The 18,693-nt window shown below is 40.8% G+C and overlaps 1 protein-coding gene across 3 annotated transcripts in view; it reads left to right on the top strand.

The window, feature by feature from the left end:
* The window catches only part of tex10 (testis expressed 10), a 100,699-nt gene that overhangs the window by 29,664 nt on the left and 52,342 nt on the right, over positions 1–18,693 (top strand). For 2 of the 3 annotated variants that reach the window (XM_043690023.1, XM_043690024.1), the window contains exons 5-8: positions 2,625–2,737; positions 8,954–9,195; positions 9,828–9,966; positions 14,416–14,585. In XM_043690023.1, the coding sequence (XP_043545958.1) occupies positions 2,625–2,737; positions 8,954–9,195; positions 9,828–9,966; positions 14,416–14,585 (664 nt within the window). The remainder of the gene's footprint in view (positions 1–2,624; positions 2,738–8,953; positions 9,196–9,827; positions 9,967–14,415; positions 14,586–18,693) is intronic. The other variant, XM_043690025.1, reaches the window with a different exon arrangement.

Below are 18,693 nucleotides of genomic sequence, written 5' to 3' on the forward strand. Positions count from 1 at the left end.
GTAAATACTGAAGAAAAGTACTCATTCAAGACCTCTCCTATCTCTTGCGACTCAATACACAGTCTCCCACTACTGTCCTTGATTGGACCTACCCTCGTTCTCACCATTCTCATGTTTCTCACACACGCATAAAAGACCTTGGGGTTATCCTTGATCCTACCCACCAAAGCTCCCTCCTGGCTCTCCTGTATCCCTCCAACACTCTGTCTGAACCTTGTTTCCTCAACCTTATGTCAGCCTCCTTCTTCCTCCTTACAAGACATTCAACCTCCCTCGTCAACCAAGGTTCCCTCACACGATCATTTCTTTCCTGCCTGACAGGTACATACATATCAATGACACGTCGTATCTGTTCCTTGAAAAAGTTCCACATTTCAACGACATCCTTTTATGCTCCTCAGATCCTGTCTTGCAGCATCGTATTTACCCTTCCCCCAATTGTAAAACCTGCCCTGTTGCACGCACCTATCTCTGTCCATAACCAAGGTGAAAGTCACAGAATTGTGGTCGCCATCACCAAAATGCTCACCCACTAACAAGCCCATCACTTGTCCCGGTTCGTTACCAAGTACCAAATCCAATATGGCCTCCCCTCTGGTCGGACAATCTACATACTGAGTTAGAAAAGCTTCCTGGACACACTGCACAAACATTGCCCCATCCAATCTACTTGATCTAAAGAGCTTCCATTCCATACTTGGGAAGTTGAAATCGCCCATGACTACTACCCTGTGGCTTCTGCACCTTTCCAAAATCTGTTTCCCAATCTGTTTCTCCACATCTCTGCAGCTATTGGTGGGCCTATAGTAAACACCCAACAAGGTGACTGCTCCTTTCCTATTTCTGACTTCAGCCCATACTACCTCCAAAGGCAGATCCCCCTCGAACTGCCTTTCTGCAACCGTTATACCATTTCTAATTAGCAACGCCACCCCCCCCTCCTTTTTTACCATCTCCTCTAATCTTACTGAAACATCTGTAACCAGGAACCTCCAACAACCATTCCTGTCCCTTTTCTATCCACATTTCCATGATGGCCACAACATCATAGGTGAAAATGTGTTGCTGGAAAAGCGCAGCAGGTCAAGCAGCATCCAAGGAGCAGGAGAGTCGATGTTTCGGGCATGAGCCCTTCTTCAGGACTCATGCCCGAAACGTCGACTCTCCTGCTCCTTGGATGCTGCCTGACCTGCTGCGCTTTTCCAGCAACACATTTTCAGCTCTGATCTCCAGCATCTGCAGTCCTCACTTTCTCCACAACATCGTAGTCCCAAGTACCGATCCACGCCTTAAGTTCACCCACCTTATTTCTGATACTCCTTGCGTTGAAGTATACACACTTGAGACCATCTGTGTCTGCAAGTATTCCCTGTCAGTGCTACCTTCTCCACAGCCTCCCTACATTCTTGGACATCCTGAAAAACAGCTAACCTACTTGGTGGACTACAACTCCGGATCCCACTCCCCTGTCAAATTAGTTTAAACCCCCACCCCCCACCGAAGAGTGCTAGCAAACCTACCTCCCAGGATATTGGTGCCCTTCTGGTTCAGGTGCAGTACAGATCCCACCTTCCCCAGAATGCAGTCCAATTGTCCAAATTCCTGAAGCCCTCCCTCCTACACCATCCTTGCAGCCACCTGTTCAACTGCACTCTCTCCCTATTCCTTGCCTCACTGTCATGTGGCACCGGCAACGACTTCTGGCTGCACACCCTCCCCCTTAAGGATTCTGAAGACACGGTCCGAGACGTCTCGGACCCTGGCACCTGGGAGGCAACAAACCATCCGAGAGTCTCGCCAAGGCCACAGAACCGCCTGTCTATCCCTCTAACTATAGAGTCTCCTATGACTAGCACTCTCCTCCTCTCCCCCTTTCCCTTCTGGGCCTCAGAGCCGGACCTCGTGCCAGAGACCCGGTCACTGCGGCTTATCCCTGCTAGGCCGTCCCCCCCCAACAGTATCCAAAGTGGTATACTTATTGTTGAGGGGATCGACCACAGGGGATCCCTGTACTGCCCGCTTCCTCCCCTTCCCACTACTAACTGTTACCCAGCTACCTCTGTTCTCTGGCGTAACTATGTCCCTGTAGCTTCTATCTATCAGCCTCTCGAATAATCCTCAGTTCAACCAACTCCAGCTCCAGTTCCCTAACGCGATCTGTGAGGAGCTGGAGCTGGCTACACTTCCTGCAGGTGAAGTTGGCAGAAGCATCGGTGGTCACCCCTACCTCAAACATCCTGCAGGAGGAACATTCCACTGCCTGCGCTGCCATAACTCTACGCTTAGTCTCCAAAACAAGAACACTAAGTAGCTTACCTGTTCAGCCGACTGAGTCTTTTAATGTTTTGAGTCTAGTGACCCTTCATCAATTCCTTTCCTAAGAGACATTAGTAAACCAGATGGATTTTTATGATTTAAATTTTCATCATCACCTTTTCACTTCCCGATTTTTATTGAATTTAAATTCCATGAGAAGCTGTCACTGGATTTGAACCCATGTCACCAGCATACACCTGAGCTGCAGTATTACTAGTCCAATGATGCTATTGATGCATTACTATTTGCACAATATTATTTTGTCCAGTTGTGGTTGAATATATGCAGATTCTTTCTATGTTTTTCAGGAATCCTGGCTACGGAATCACTATCTCTCTGATTTTAAAGATCAGTTCATAAAAAATTTTCCTTATTCTGTGTTGGAAACAGCTGGACATAAAAAGAAAGATGGAGCAAAGAAGTAAGGAATAATGAATACCACTCACACATTTGTTATTACATTGAAGCTATAAATAGTTTATAAGTAGTTTGATGCAATTTACCACTTGTAGGCTTTAAATTTGAGGCTAATGGGTCAAACATCTTTACTACTAAGATTCCTAGTGATCCAGTGGTCATAGTTCAGTTTTTGCAGTGCATTAACCCACCCATAACTTTTGTAAGAGTTGGTGTTCTCCCTGTCGTAAGTCGTAGTACAAAGGGAGGGCTTGTGCCAATTGCAGCTATGCTGCCTCTTTGGTTGAGCTCTGATTAGTCCCATCCTTACTTGTTTTTTTTTTCTTTTTTTTCTTTTCCAAGTATTTATCTTATTCGACTGGTTTCACCCTTTCTGGCAGTGCATTCCAGATCACCATAGTTTTCTCCTGTCACCTTTTTGTAGTCGAGTCAAGTTGCCATAGGGGTGTTGTCCTCTTGAGAGTGATGATTGGTCATAATTTAACTTGAGAATCAACACATCTCAGTCAAGGGGAAGGCTGACAAGGCAAGTCCTTCACGGGAACCTCAGCCAGTGCAGGAACTGAACTCCTGCATTGCAGATCAGCCATCCAGTTAATGAAGCTGACTGACCCCTACCAGTAGATTCCTTTAAATCTGTGTTCCCTGGTCACTGACCCTTTTCGCAGTAGATAGCAGTTTCTCATTATTTACTTGTGAAATTATTCATAATTGTCAAGTCCCTGCCTAACCTTCTGTATTCTAAAAAGTTCTCTCCGCATAAATGCAATTCCTAATTTCTGGTGCTGTTCTTGTAAGGTTTCTTTGAACTTGCTCCAAGGCCTTATTAATATGTAGGATTTATAATTGGATGCTGTATTCCAGCTGAGACTGAACCAACATTCAGCATAATTTTGTTGCTTAAAATCAAGAATCCAATATGTTTTTTGCAGTCTTCTCAACCTGTCTTGTCATGTTTAAAGGTTTTTGTAAACATTCAGACCTATGTGTCTCTGTTCCTGCTCTCACCTAACCGACCCCCCCCCCCCAACAACCCTTTTAAAATTGTACTATTTAGTTGTTACCTCTCTTCATTCTTCCTATCTACATGATCACATCATGTATTTAATCATAGAATCGTAAAGAACAGAAGATGCCCTTCATGTCTGTTTCACCAAAGCTACACTAAATCTAAACTGGTCTCCCCTTCCAGCAGTCGACCCGTAGCCTTAAATGTTTTGACATTTAGGTACCTTTTTAAAGGTTGAGTTACCCAGTTCAACTACCCTCCCAGACAGTGCATTGCAGACCCCCTCACCCTCTGGTCAAATCTCCTCTAAACCTCCTGACCCTCGCCTTAAAATTATGCCCCCTTCGACTAAAGGGAACAGCTGTTTTCTGTTCACTCTGTCGATTCCCCTCTTGTACACCTCTATCAGGTGACCCCTCAACCTTCTCAACTCCAAAGAAAACAGCCTGAGCTTATTCAGCCTTTCTTCATAACTAAATTGTTCCATCCCAGGCATCACCTTGGTGAATTGTCTCTGCATCTCCATCTATGTAATCCCATCTGCCTTGGTACTATCCTTCATCTGCCATATGTCTGCCCACTTCAACAATCTGTCTGTACCCTCCTTAATTCTGTTACTATTCCCTTATTCAAAGGGCAATGTACTGTACATGCTGGAAGCCTGCATTCATTGCTGGAAATACTCAGCCGATCAGGCAGTGACAAGAGAGAAAACAGTTAACGATTCTGGGCCTGTGACCTTTCAGCATATGAACATCCTTGAAACGTAACTGAAGTATAATGTTGGTTCTCTCCATAGATGCTTCTTGTCTCACTGATCTATTTCCTAGCCTGATTATTTACTACATATCCAAATTTCATTTCATCTGCAGTCTTTAACATGATGCTTTGTATATCAAGTCATTGTATATCCAAGTCCACATATGTAAATGGGAAAAGACTTCAGAATTGATCCTTGGGGGACTAAGACATACTTATCGCCAGAATGAAAACAGCTGTTCTGCACTATTTTTGAGAGTCTTGGAAACAAACATTATATTGAGTTTAGTTTTTGGTGCTATATAAGAACTGTTCTCTGAATATAACTACTATATCTAACCAAATTAATGCTTCATGTCAATTGTTAATATAGCTATATTAACAAAAAATACCGACCACTTTATTTTACAGTCACACCATCATTGAGAATAACTGGAAGAAAATTGATTGGCAGGTATCTCCTGCTTTATTTAAACATAAGTCATGTACACTATTTGTAGCATTCTAGATATCACTGTGCAAGTGACTGAAGTGATAGTAAGGAAACACTTTAGGTCTGGTGATCATTATGGAAAAGAATAAACCTTCCATAAAAATTAAAGTTTTTAAGTGGAGTAAGACAAATTTTATTGGTATGAAACAAGAACTTCCAAAAGTTGATTGGAGTAAACTGTTTGCAAGAAAAGAGATGTCTGATAAGTGGGAGGCTTCCAAAATACGATAATGAGAGATCAGCGCCATCCTGTACCTGTTCGAATGAAGGATAAAGCTGTTAGGATTAGAGAACAATGGATGAATAAAGATGTTGAGGTTCTAGCCAACAATTAAAAAAAAACATATTAGATGTAGACAACTGGATTCAAATGAATTGCTTGAACAATATGAAGAGTGTCGGGGCATTCGTAAGAGGCAGATCAGGAAGACAGAGGGGTGTAAGATTGCCTTGGGCGAAAAGGTTAAGGATAATCTAAAGAGGTTCTTCAAATATACTAACAGCAATAGAACAATTGGAGAGACAGTAGGACCCTTCATGATCGAAGAGGCCATCTTTGTGTTGAATCGCAAGAGATGGGAGAGATATAAGATGAATATTTTGTGTTAGTTCTTACTGTGGCGAAGGAAGTGGAGGCGAGAGAACTCGGAAATATTGTTATTTTTAAAACAGTTAACATTACAGAAGAGTAAGTGTTGGAGGTCTTAGAAACTATGGAGGTGGATAAATCTCCAGGACCTGATCTAGTGTATCCTAGGACACTGTGGGAAGTTAGGGAGGAAATTGTGGGGCGCCTTGCAGAAATATTTGTATCATTGTTACAGAGTGAAAGTCTAATTTGTTCACTGTTAGGATTAAATAATTAAATGGTTACTTGTTATCTACAAAGTGAGTACCAGGGATTCCTTTCACTTAAGCAAACTTTTAACAGATTATGTGGCAAGGTGCTCTTTTTGGGTATTTAGATTATTACGTGGATGACACATTTGTCATCACTCAGCAAAATAAATTATAGGAAACCCTCAAGACTATCAATAATACCCTTACTGGCATAAAATTCACTAAAGAGGAGGAAAACAACAACAAATTGCCATTCCTAGATGTTACAGTAGAGCGACCAGCCATGGAGAACTTCAAACCAGCATCTACAGGAAAACAACACATATGAACCAAATATTGAACTAGAAGCAGTCATCCTAACATCCTCAAAAGAAGCTGCATTAGAACATTATTTCAACGAGCCACCATTCACTACAGCACAGAGAAACTACGCAGAGCAGAGGAAGATCACCTATATAGTGTATTCAAAAAGAGTGAGTACCCAATGAACACAGGTTGAGATTTCTCAGCAACAAGCCCAAACAAGCAGACAAAACACGTCCAGAAACCCTAGCCACTCTCCCCTACATCAAAGACGTCTCGGAAATGACTGCCAGACTACTCCGACCACTTGGCATCTTAGTTGCCCACAATCTCACCAACACACTAAAACAGCAGTTATGAACTTGAAAGACCCTAAACAGACAGCAAGCAAAACTAATGTCAAGTACAAAATACCTTGCAGGAACTGTAACAAACACTACATTGGACAAACTGAAAACTAGCTACCAAGACACTGAACATCAACTAGCCACAAAAAGACATGACCCACTCTTACTAGTGTCTTTAGATACGGATGAGGAAGGATACCATTTTGACTAGGGCAACACATTCATCCTCGGACAAGCCAAACAGAGAGACACACGAGAATTCTTTGAAGCATTGCATTCCAACCAGAACTGTTAGCAACAAGCACATTGACTTGGATCCCATTTACCACCCCCTGAGAAAAAGAACAGGAAATGACATCACCATAGGAAATAACTTCAACAACCCAAGGAAATCCAAACAGATAAATAGAAAGCGGGCTACACCACTAGTGTTTCATCCAGAGACTCACTGTAGATGTTACCTAGTATGGTGACGAAACATCTGAAAGCGAACCGCTCAGTGAGCAAACCTACATCCGTATAGGAGGCATGGTTAGTCGGTTTGAGGATGACACCAAAATTGGTGGTACAGTAGACAGTGAAGAAGGTTATCTAAGATTACAAGGGGAACTTAATCAATTGGGTCGATGGGCTGAAAAGTGGCAGATGGAGTTTAAGTTGGATAAACACACAGTATTGCATTTTGGTAAAACATACAAGGGCAGGACTTATACAGTTAAAAGTAGGGCCTTGGGTAGTGTTGTACAACAGAGAGACTTAGATGTTCATCTACATAACTTTTTATGCTTTGCATCACATGTGGACAGTGATTTTAAAAAGCTGTTTAGCACGCTTGCCTTCATTGCTCATTCCTTTGAGTATAGGACTTGAGACGTCATGTTGAGGTTGTACCAGATATTCATGAGGCCTCTTCTGGGTTACTGTGTCCAGTTCTGGTTGCCCTGTTAGAGAAGGGATGTTATTCAGCTGGAGAGGGTTCAGAAGAGATTTACTAGCATGTTGCTGGGTATGGAAGGTCTGAGTTGTAAAGAAAGGCTGGATAGGTCAGGACTTCTTTCACTGGAGCCTAGGAGGTTTAGGAGTGACCTTTACAGAGGCTTACACAATTGTGAGGGATATAGATTGGGTGATTGGCAGCTGTATTTTCCCTCTGCGAATTTTCATGACTATGGGGCATATTTTTCAGGTGCAAGGAGAAAGATTTCAAAAAGACATCAGGGGCAGTTTTCTTAGTGGTTCATGTGTGAAATGAACTTCCAGAGGAAGTGGTAGACATGGGTGCACTTGCTATGTTTAAAAGACATTTGGATAAGTATATGAATAAGAAATGTTTGAAGGGGTATGGGCCAAGTGCTGGCAGATGGAACTAGTTTAGTTTGGGATTATGGTTGGTATAGACTGGTTAGACCGGAGGGTCTGTTTTCGTGCTGTATGATTCCATAACTGTAAAATTGAAAATCTTACACACTTAGTTTTAGCGTAAGGTAATCGGACTTGGTATTATTTTGTTGGACAGCCGCATATCTTAAAATGGCTAATTTTTCAGTTTAAAGGAAACTTACCTTAAACTGAAATTAGCTGTGGAGTATTCTAATGTGCGTCTTTTTGATTGAAGTGTACGTTATTGTCAGTAAACTATTTTATTGTCTAGTTAATTGTATAAATTGCAACTGTCACTTAGAAGTGACTTTAAATATATTTATATTACAGTATCATTTGGGGGCAAGCAGATGTTTCAGATTATGTTAGTTCACAATGATTTTAGTGTAGTGCTTTCAAAGCATTTAAGTATAAATCTGTTTTACAAAATTGGAAGCAGATAACTAAGTTGATCATGTTGAGAGGAAAATTTCTATTTGAACTAGCAGCTTTTTGTTTTGAAGTTTTGCATCCTGTACCGTTGCATATTGATGATGTCACTGGAACTGTAATCAAGTGACTGTAATTAATCCCGTGGAACATCAGTTCAAATTGCACCCCAGCAGTTAGTGGTATTTAAACTTAATTATGAATTGATGATGATGAAACTTCCAGATTGTTGTAACAACCCTTCTGCTTCACAGTATCCTCTGGGAAAGCAAATCAGTCATCTTTGCTCAGTCAGGTTGTTGACCCACCACATTTTGACTCTTAACTGCCCTCTGAACTAGGATAAAAAGTACTCCATTGTACTACAACACCGCAGAAAAATTGATAAAGCTACATTTAACCCAACTACATTGCACCCATAAGATAGAATTAACTATGATCTATGAAAACTTACTTCATTTTCTAAAGTATTATTTTTAAAACCACCCTTTTCTGATTTTAATTTAAGCATTACAACCTTGATTCCCCTCTGAATACCCTTTCTCTAAAACATCTAATTTGACAGCTAAAAGGTGCACAAATTAATGAGATTTTCTTTTTAATCTAATCCTGCATGAAGAGTAAACTAGAAGAAAATTGTATATTTTCTTTTATTTTTAGGGACAAACAAGCAGCAACATTCATGAACAATACAGACCATCCTCTTGCATTGAACCTTGCCTTGTGTCAAGTCATGGTGTCACTCACCAGTGCCTTAACTGTCCATCTGGATGCTGACTGGTTAGAGCAAATTCGAAAATTTATCTCCGAAAGCTTGTCAGATGGCAGGAAGTTGACCTCTCAGCAACTGAATGGGATGCTGATGTTGGTGTGGAGACTTGTACTTGTACAGTGCAACAGAGGTGAGATAAAATAGTGAACAAGATGGCAGTTGTAAAGTGAAAAGAGTTGGAAAATTCTTGTGTCGTAAGATAATACTTGTGAATTAGGTGCATGTGACATTTTGGCATGGATACATCTGTGAATTAAATTTTGTTTCTGAAAATGTTTTAAAGCAATTTTCATTTATTGTAGTATTAAAAATATTGATATCTTGTTTATTCGTTGAGTTTGATACTTGAAGTTATAGGGCAATAAATAAATGATTTTTCTGCATGAATTCTTTAGAAGCATTTTGAAAAATGAAGTTGTAATAAAGGAGAAGTTTAGTATTATCCAATTTTTATGCTTCTTGATGGACATTGAGTGCCCTTGGATTGCCTTGCCTCGATGGCTGTCCTTCACATGCAAACCTAAATTGATTCTTTGGTTAAACCTCTATCGGATGCTCACAGTTTTCACATCCATATATTTCCACATTCAAAGCAGAAGTACACCAGATCATTCAGATTGAATGGTATTTTTCCTTTGGCTCCATGGTAGTATCATCAAGACCAGTTTCTGTGCTCACTTCCATCTCCTCTGAAATAAGTGAATATAGTAATTGTTAAATTTTGACTTTGACATTTTCTGAATTCTTTATATTTGCTTTTAGGTTCCACTGAAGAACTGCTGAGGGCAGTTTACACACAGTATCAGCAGCAGGGTCTTTCACTTGCAGTTCGCACTATGCTGCTTAACTTCTTTAGTGGTCTTTATTTGAGAGAGAAAACTTCCAATCTTCAGTTTGCGAGGTAATATATTCTCATCAAGAAGGAAGTTTCCAACTCAAAATTCTTCCTTGTCAATTTGTAACTTGATTCCTCTGAAAAGGCTTATTATATCCAACACCAGAGTTCTTGCTTCTAGCCTTGCAGCATCACTGACATGAGGATGTAATTGCCCCATGTAAGTTTACTTGTGTGGTTTTAATTACAAATGTAGACATAACTGTTTATATTGAAATTTGAAAATAAGAATAGGATGCGTGAGTTTACAATAAGACTGCTGTTACATTCTGGTTCAATTATTCCCCACTTTAACCACATGTTGCTTCAAGCCAGTTCTTTGTGTTGCATGTAAGCAAACAAAATTAGTTTGTGGTGATAATACATTTTTATATGTGGGTTCTGCATCGAATTGAAATTCTAGCAAGTAATTTGTCCGCATGTCAGTCAGCATGAGGCACGCTAATGAGAATTTCATTGTTGGAGTTGTCATCTCTTGCCAATTACATCATATTGTTCTGAGAAATCATTTTACATTTTCATAAAATTCTTGTTTGCACTTTTTCCTCATAACTTATAACTTATAATTTCTACATCCATAAAGTGTACTTCAATAAAATAAATTCAATAGATGATATAATTTGTAATAATTGAATTGAATTGAATTTATTGTCATGTGTACCAAAGCACAGTGAAAAGCTTTGTCTTGTGAGCAATGCAGGCAGATCACATAATTGAGTAGCATAGATAAGTAAATAATAGGTAAACGGCAGCAAAAACCAAAACGCGGGTACAGGCGAATGCAAAGAGTTTGAGGGTCCATTCAGTATTCTAACAACACTAGGGTAGAAACTGTTTCAAAACCGGCTGGTGCATGTGTTCTGGCTTCTGTACCTTCTCCCTGATGGTAGAGGTTGTAGAAAAACACTGCCAGGGTGGGATGGATCTTTGAGAATGCTGGCAGCCTTTCCTTGACAGCGGGCCTGGTAGATGGATTCTATAGATGGGAGGTTAGCCTTTGTGATTGTCCGGGCCTAAAGTGCATTTATTGAATTGTATTCAATGTCTTATCAACATTTTTTACTTGAGTACTTAATTTCTTCTTTATTTGCCATTTTTGTCCAGAGCTGAGTACCAGTTGTGTAGTTCAACATATGCAATTTTAGTTTAGTTCTTATCATTAATCTATTTCAGCAGCTTTTCAAATGATTATCAAGAAAAGATAGAAAAATGGAAAAACTTCACTTTAAAATTAAACATTTTAAAATAGTCCCTGTCTGAATCTGAATAGTGAAGAGATAATGGCAGCACACTGACTAGGATTTGTTAAAATTTGCTTTCTCTTTTCTCATTTATCCCTTCTAAAAAGAATACAAATGGTCTTGAATTGCTGCTATCAGTCATTTGTCAATATTAAAAATGAGAAAATGATGAATCGAAAGCCAAACCCTAGGGAGTCGTATTTAGCTAATATTTTCCTGGTTCAAAAGTTATGTTTCATTAATCTATCATTTCTCAATGTAAGTAGATTTTGTTCAAGTCTTGTTTGTATGTTCTGCTTAGTTATGTTATGGACCAGAGCTGGAAATGTGTTGCTGGAAAAGCGCAGCAGGTCAGGCAGCATCCAGGGAACAGGAGGTCTCCAGCATCTGCAGACCTCACTTTCTCCTCATGTTATGGACCAGGCCAGACCAGCTCAAACATTTCAAGGAGGTAGCCCAGACCCAAACATTTCTAGTTGTTTTAAGCAAGTGGAAATTCCAGGAGTGAAGCAGTTGGCCCAACCACTCAGTTTTAAACAAAACAGAATTTATTTACAGACTATTGATTGAAACACAAAAGAGAAAAGAATTTAGATTAACTTAACACAATCTGAATAGCCAGTTGACTATTGCAACTTAATGGTGCTGTTCCAAATACATGCAACATCCTCATAAACACCCCCCCTCCCCTTGGCAAAAAGAGGTAAAATCAACACCGATTCTTACAGGAGAAATGCCAGAGAGAGAGAGACGATCAGCATGGAACTGCTTGTTTAGGTCCGTAGCAGCTTCTCTGGGTTCTCAGCTGAAACTTGACCAGCAGCTGCAAACAAAATAGCTTGCTAAAACCAAACCAAACCCTGAACTGGGAGAACTGGCCACTCCCCTTTCATTGTCCAAATATATTTTTTTCAAAGTCCTTAAAGTTTTTTCATGTTGATATTTCCAGATATATCGAAATGTCTGCCTTTACGACCCTTCTGAAAAGAATGTCCAAGGACAGAATAAATTTGTTAAAGGAGCGGCATCTTCACAGTTGTCAGTGAAAGTATAAATGGAGTGGTTTTTAGGGAAATGAATTTAGAGAAATTGAGCTTTGTGTCAGTTAGTGAGTGATACTTGAGCACATAGCAAATGAATGGGAGTGGGCTAGTAATAGTGATAATTGTCTAGTTTAGATTGCCCTTGCATTTTGTTAACTAGTTCATGGCTTTGATTGAATATTTTAGTTTAAATGTAGCATCTGGTACGTTGACAGAATCCATCATTGTGTTCGGCCTTCTGCTTCCCATTTATTGAGCTGTTTCGTAAAATCACTGAGACCTCTATTTTGGGCAGTAGCATCTATGATAACAAAGAAGTCAGGAAGAAGTACTATTAGCATTTTGTACTTTTGGCTGAATGCCCTTATTGACACTTCAGCCTTGCGTTTTGCACTTCCCTCCATGGTTGAAACTTCTCTGATAATTGTCTGACGTGACCTCAGCAACTTTCAGTTGTAATAGATAAAGTGAAGTGGGTTTGCTTTAATTGTGTGTTTGCTCAGTTACTTTGATATTTGTTAAACAGGTAGCTTCAGTAACATTAAATGTAAGTATAACTTTAGAGCTCAAATTTTGGCAATATGTGAGGTCGTTCCAATTTTAGAATCTAGAAAGCTGCTTCTACTTGGTGTTGGTTAGTGCTTAGAGATTTTCTGGAAAACCAATTATTATTAATGCATACATCCGACTAGGATCCCAGGCTCCACTCGCACTATTTGTATTCTGTTTGTTTATGCAAGCTGGTTGGAATGGCAGAAAAGCACTGGAAATGTTAATAAGAGAGTAGCATTGCAACAAATCTTTTATTAACCGGTACCCATGGAACCAGGAATGTGCTTGGTTGATCAAATATTTCAGATTATCAGAAGCTGCACATAACCGCAGTGAACCCTGACCATCTCTCGAACAATTGATGCAAAAACATTAACGCAGTGCCTAAATTCAATGTAAAAACACGCAGTAAGTAATGGAAACATAATGCAGGGGGTATACACGTCACTGTTACAGGCGAAAGTAAGGACTGCATATGCTGGAGATTAGAGTCGAGAGTGTGGTGCTGGAAAAGCATAGCAGGTCAGGCAGCATCCGTGGAGCAGGAGAATTGACGTTTTGGGCAAAAGCTTTTCATCAGGAATGAGACTGAGCGCCGAGGAGCTAGTGAGATAAATGGGAGAGGGGGGTGGGGCTGGGGCTGTGAGGGAAGGTATCTGAGAGTGCAGTAGGTAGATGGAGGCAGATGTAATGGTGATAGGTCAGACAGGAGGGTAAATGAAAAAGTGGGAAGGAAGATCACTGTTCTACTTTATTTATGGCAGTGCTGAGAGAACTTGGGGAAATGTTGGCTCACCTTCGATCTGGGTCAACTGGAACTGCTCCAGTTTTCTAGTTAAAAGGAACCACCAGGTCAATAGCACTGAGTCCAACAATCTGAAATCCAGAATGTCTTTTCATTACAATGGATTTATTCACCACAGAACTATAGGTGTAGAGCCAGCAGCTGATGGGAAAGGTGTGGTGGTCCTCAAAAAATGAGTGGGTCAGCGCAAGCCAGCAACATTCTATGAAAAGATAACTATCAACAAGAATGGTCACATTACCCTAAACAGTTTGTGACACATCTGCAAGAACAAGTATTGTGAGAACCTTTACATGACTGCATTTCGCTGTGAAGAACCAGAAAATAGTTGTGGTGAAGCAGCAGCGCACTTGGGTACCAAGAGTGTGTTAACTTGTAAAAGATGGACGATGGCTTATGATTAAAATAAAGGAAGATTTTGAGTAAATAAAGAATACTCAGACATCGTGGTAGATTGAGGTATTTGAGGTATATAATTTTTTTGCTGATCTATCGAGAGTGCTGGCTGATATAGTGCTGGTTCAAACAAGGTTTGCCTCCTGACCTTTGTTTTGCAATACTGTGAGTAGAATTGCATGCTTTAAGGACAGAGTTTAATGAATTTTCCATTTGAAGTAAAAAGTAGCTGGTCTGAAATCTACCTCAATGTAGAATGCCAGCATTTGGATGGAAAATTTTATAATGCCTAATACTTTGTAAACATTCTGAACCACAAAACATTTCAGGCAGTTTGGTGATAACACCCTTAATCGATGTTCATTTAATGGATGGTTTGTTTCCTGTTGATTGCTGATGTGCTTCTTCTCTTGGACAGAAGCAAGGTGCTGACACGTTGGCTAGCTGGGCTGCCATTACAGTTGGCTCAACTTGGTTCAAGGAATCCACTTCTCTCAGTACAATTGATTGATGTGATACATGCAGCAGCTGCTCGCTCGAACAAAGAACTTCTTCAGAGCCTCCAGAGTAATGTCTACAGGTTATATGGTAAGGCTGCTTTTAGACACTCAATTTGTTTATAAGATCATTAAAGAAAAATTCGAGTAGGCCCGTTGGGCTGGTTCCACCATTTGGTAAGATCATGGCTGATCTAATTGTGATGTTAACTGAACTTTTCCCTGAGAAACATGGACTCACTTGCTGATTAAAAATCTGTATAACTCAGACTTGAGTGTATTCAATGAACAACCTCTGTTGCTAACTGTGGAAGTGAATTCCAAAGATTAATGGTACTGAAAGCGAAAGTTCCTCCTCCTCTTTGTCTTAAATTGACAAATCTGCCTTTTAGTTCAAGATTTCCTCCTTAGAGGAAAACTTATTCCAGCATCTACACTGTCACGGCCCCTCAGAATCCTGTATGATTCAGTAAGAACATCACTCATTCTTCTAATTCCCAATGAGCATAGGCCTAACCAGACCAAACCCCCTCAAAATAGATCAAGGAGATAGGCTAGACCCTAATTTTTATCTTAAAGCAAGTATAAGGCACTGTATTCCACGTGTGATTCGATTGATCAAACTATTAGGCTTTAAGCGAAACACACTTTATTCTTACATCTCAGCAAAAATATAAACAAAAAATTAAGAATTGACATAACTTTAGCTCAACAAAATAATGTATTACTGAACTACAAAACCCCCAATTTCAACAGCTGAAAGCAAAAACTAAAACCTTGGGTTTGTGTGAGCTTGACCCAACCCACTCATGCTTGTCTAATTTAAAAATAACCAAAGCTGTTTACTCTGCTTTTTATGGAGCAGAGACCTCAGCATCAGATTTACCAAACCCTGCCTGCCCCCCCCCCCCCCAAAAAAAAGAAACAAGACAGACAAATTCCTCGTAAAGGCTAATCCTCTATGAACCACTTCCAAAGTACAATTATCCATTATTGAGTAAGGAAACCAAAATTGTGCACAGTTCTCTAGATGCAGTCTCACCAATATTCTGTGCAGGGCAGAATGAATTCCCTACTTTTTGGACTCTATCCCCTTGCAATGAAGACCAGTGTTCCATTTATCTTGCTAATTACTTGCTGTTCCTGCCTGCCCATTTTTTTGTTCAGCCTGTTTGACTTTAGACCCTCAGCAGCGTGATTAACTCTTAACTATCCTCTGTATTGGCCTGGATAGTCACTCACAATCACTAGAAAGTCTCAAAAACAAAATTAAACTGCAAGGACTGCCTAATGGCAAGGTGACTCAGTGATTATGAATGCTGCCTCACAGTTCCAGGGACTCTGGTTCGCCTCAGCAGCTGTCTGTGCAAACTTCAGACATTCTCCCTGTGCCTGTGTGGGTTTCCTCTGGGTGATCCGGTTTCTTCAAATCAGTCCAGAGTTGTGCAGCTTACGTGAATTGGTCATGCTAACTTACCCATAGTGTTCAGTGATGTGTAGGTTAGGTGCATTAATCGGGGTAAATGTAGAGTAATAGGGTTGGGCAATGGGTCTGGTTAGGTTACTCTTTGGAGGATCAGTGTGGACCTGTTGGGCTGAATTGCCTGTTTCCACTCTGTAGGGATCCTATCCCAACTCCGACCCATTCTATTTCCCCCTTTTCTCCCCTTTCCCTAACACAGTCATGTCAACTCTGCAAAGTATTGCTCATTTCTGTGGGTTAGTGCCAAAATTGGGAAAGCTGCATTTTTTTATTTTTCTCGCTTGCAGGTTGTATATGGAACTGACTGGGCCAACATTTATTGCCCATCCCTAATTACCCTTGAAAAGGTGGTGGTGAACTTCTGCAATCCATTTGGTGCAGGTGAAGGAGGGAATTCCAGGCTTTTGATCCAGCAAATCCAACTGGAGGGACAGCAATGTGTATCTCCAAGTTTGGATAGTGAATGACTTGGATGAGAACTTGAAAGTGGTAGTGGTCACCATGTATGTGTTGCTGTTGTCCTTCCCGATGATAGTGGTTGTGGGTTTGGAATGTGCTCTTTAAGGAACTTAGTGAATTTCAACAGTGCTTATTTTGTTTGTGGATGTGGTGTCAATCAGATGAGCTACTTTGGCCTGAATGGTGTTAAGCCTCTTTTATTTCAGTCTGGTTAAGCAACAACTTGATGCGGTCATACTCTCAAAATTTATACCTTGCAGACCCATGTCCCAGGCACTACCATTATCTTCCCTGGATATATCTTTTCCCATCAGCTGGACATAACCAGCAGAGGTGATTAGAACTGTGATATGGGGTTGGGAGGGAGTTTCATGGGAGTCCTTAACATCGACTCTAGACACTATGATGTCTCATGGCACCAGGGCAGGCATGGTCAAGAAAACCTTCGACTGATTACCGCATACTGTCCTTCCTGAGCTAAAGAATTAGTGTTCTATGTTGAACATGACTTAGAGGGTGGAAACGGTGCAGAATGTATTCTGGGTGAGGGATTTCAATGTCCGTCACCAAGAGTGGCTCGGTAACAATATTACTAATTGAGCTGGTCAGACCTTAAAGGATATTGCTGGTAGATTGTGTGTCTGTACCATGTGATGAGGGGACTAACCAGAGGGAATAATCTAGTTGACCTCCTCCACACCAGTCTGCCTATGGCAAATGCATTGCTCACGATGGTGTCAGTAAGAGTGACCACTGCACAGCCCTGATGGAGTTGGAAGTCCTGCATTCAAATTGAAAATACTTTGCATCATGTTGTGTGGCACTATCACTATCCTAAATAGGATAGACTTTGAACAGATTTAGCAACTCAGGACTGGGCATTCATGAGATGCTGTGGGCCATCCAACACTAGTTTACAATGACATGGCCCATCATATCTCCCACTCTACCATTACCTTCAAGGGAATCAGCCCTAGTTCAATGAAGTGTGCAAGAGGGTATGTGAAGAGCAGCAGCAAGTATACTTAAAAATGAGGTGTTGACCTGATGAAACGCTGAACAGAAAGTGATGGAGAGAGCTAAGTGATTCCACAACTAGATAGATCCAAAGTCTGCAATCCTACTGCATTCAGTAAAGAATGGTGGTGGACAATTAAGTGCCTCACCGGAGAGGAGTAGATGGCTTTACAAATATCTCCATCCCCGAGCTCATCAATGTAAAAGCTAAGGCTGAAGCATTCAGCCAGAGGTACAGAGCGAATGATCCATCTAACTAGCTCCAGAGGTCATGATCATGGTTGTCAATCTTTAGCCAATTCATTCCACATGATCCCAATAAAGGGCTGGAGATGCTGGATACTGCAAAGGTTATGAGCCCTGACAACATTCCAGAAATAGTCAAACTTGCACCCCTGATGAAACAGTTTTCCAGTGCAGCTGCAACATTGGCATCTACCCAACATTGTGTAAAATTATCCAGCTATGTTTAGTACATGAAAAGCAGGACAAATCCAACCTGATCGATTTTTGCTTCATCCACCTATTCTCGATCGTGAGTAAAGTTATCAATTGTGTTAACAAGCAAGATACCTGCTCACTGATACCCAGTTTGAGTTCTGCCAAGGCCATCCAGCTGTCAGTACAGCCTTGGTTCATACATGGGAAAAAGAGCCGAGGTGAAAGTGACAGACCTTGATGTCAAGGCTTCATTTGACCAAGTGTGGCATCCGGCAGCCCAAACAAAACTGGAATCGATGGGAATTTGGAGGAAATCTTTTCACAGCTTGGAGTCATACCTGGCAAATATGAAGATGGTTGTGGTTGTTGGCAGTGAGCCATCTCAGCTCCAAGATCTCTCTGCAGGAGTTCCTCCGGTTAGACTCCAAGGCCCAGCCATCTTCAGCTACTTTATCAATGACCTTCCCTCCACCATAAGGTCAGAAGTGTGGATATTTGCAAATGATTGAACCACTTACAATACCTCAGATAGTAATGCAGTTAATGTTCAAATGCAGCAAGACCTGGACAATATCCAGGCTTGACTTGAAAAGTGGCAAGTAACGTGACTATAATCATTTCCAACAAGAGAGAAACTAATCATCGTCTCTTGACATTCAGTGGCATCCTGGGATTACTATTAACCAAAAGCATAACTGGACTAGCCCTATTAGTACCATGGCTACAAGAGCAGGTCAGAAGCCAGGAATCTAGTGGAGAGTAATTAGTTTTTAGCAGTTGCTGGGATGGACGTTCTTCC

Source organism: Chiloscyllium plagiosum, chromosome 5, assembly GCF_004010195.1.
Source record: "Chiloscyllium plagiosum isolate BGI_BamShark_2017 chromosome 5, ASM401019v2, whole genome shotgun sequence".
In the NCBI taxonomy this organism is placed as follows: domain Eukaryota; kingdom Metazoa; phylum Chordata; class Chondrichthyes; order Orectolobiformes; family Hemiscylliidae; genus Chiloscyllium; species Chiloscyllium plagiosum.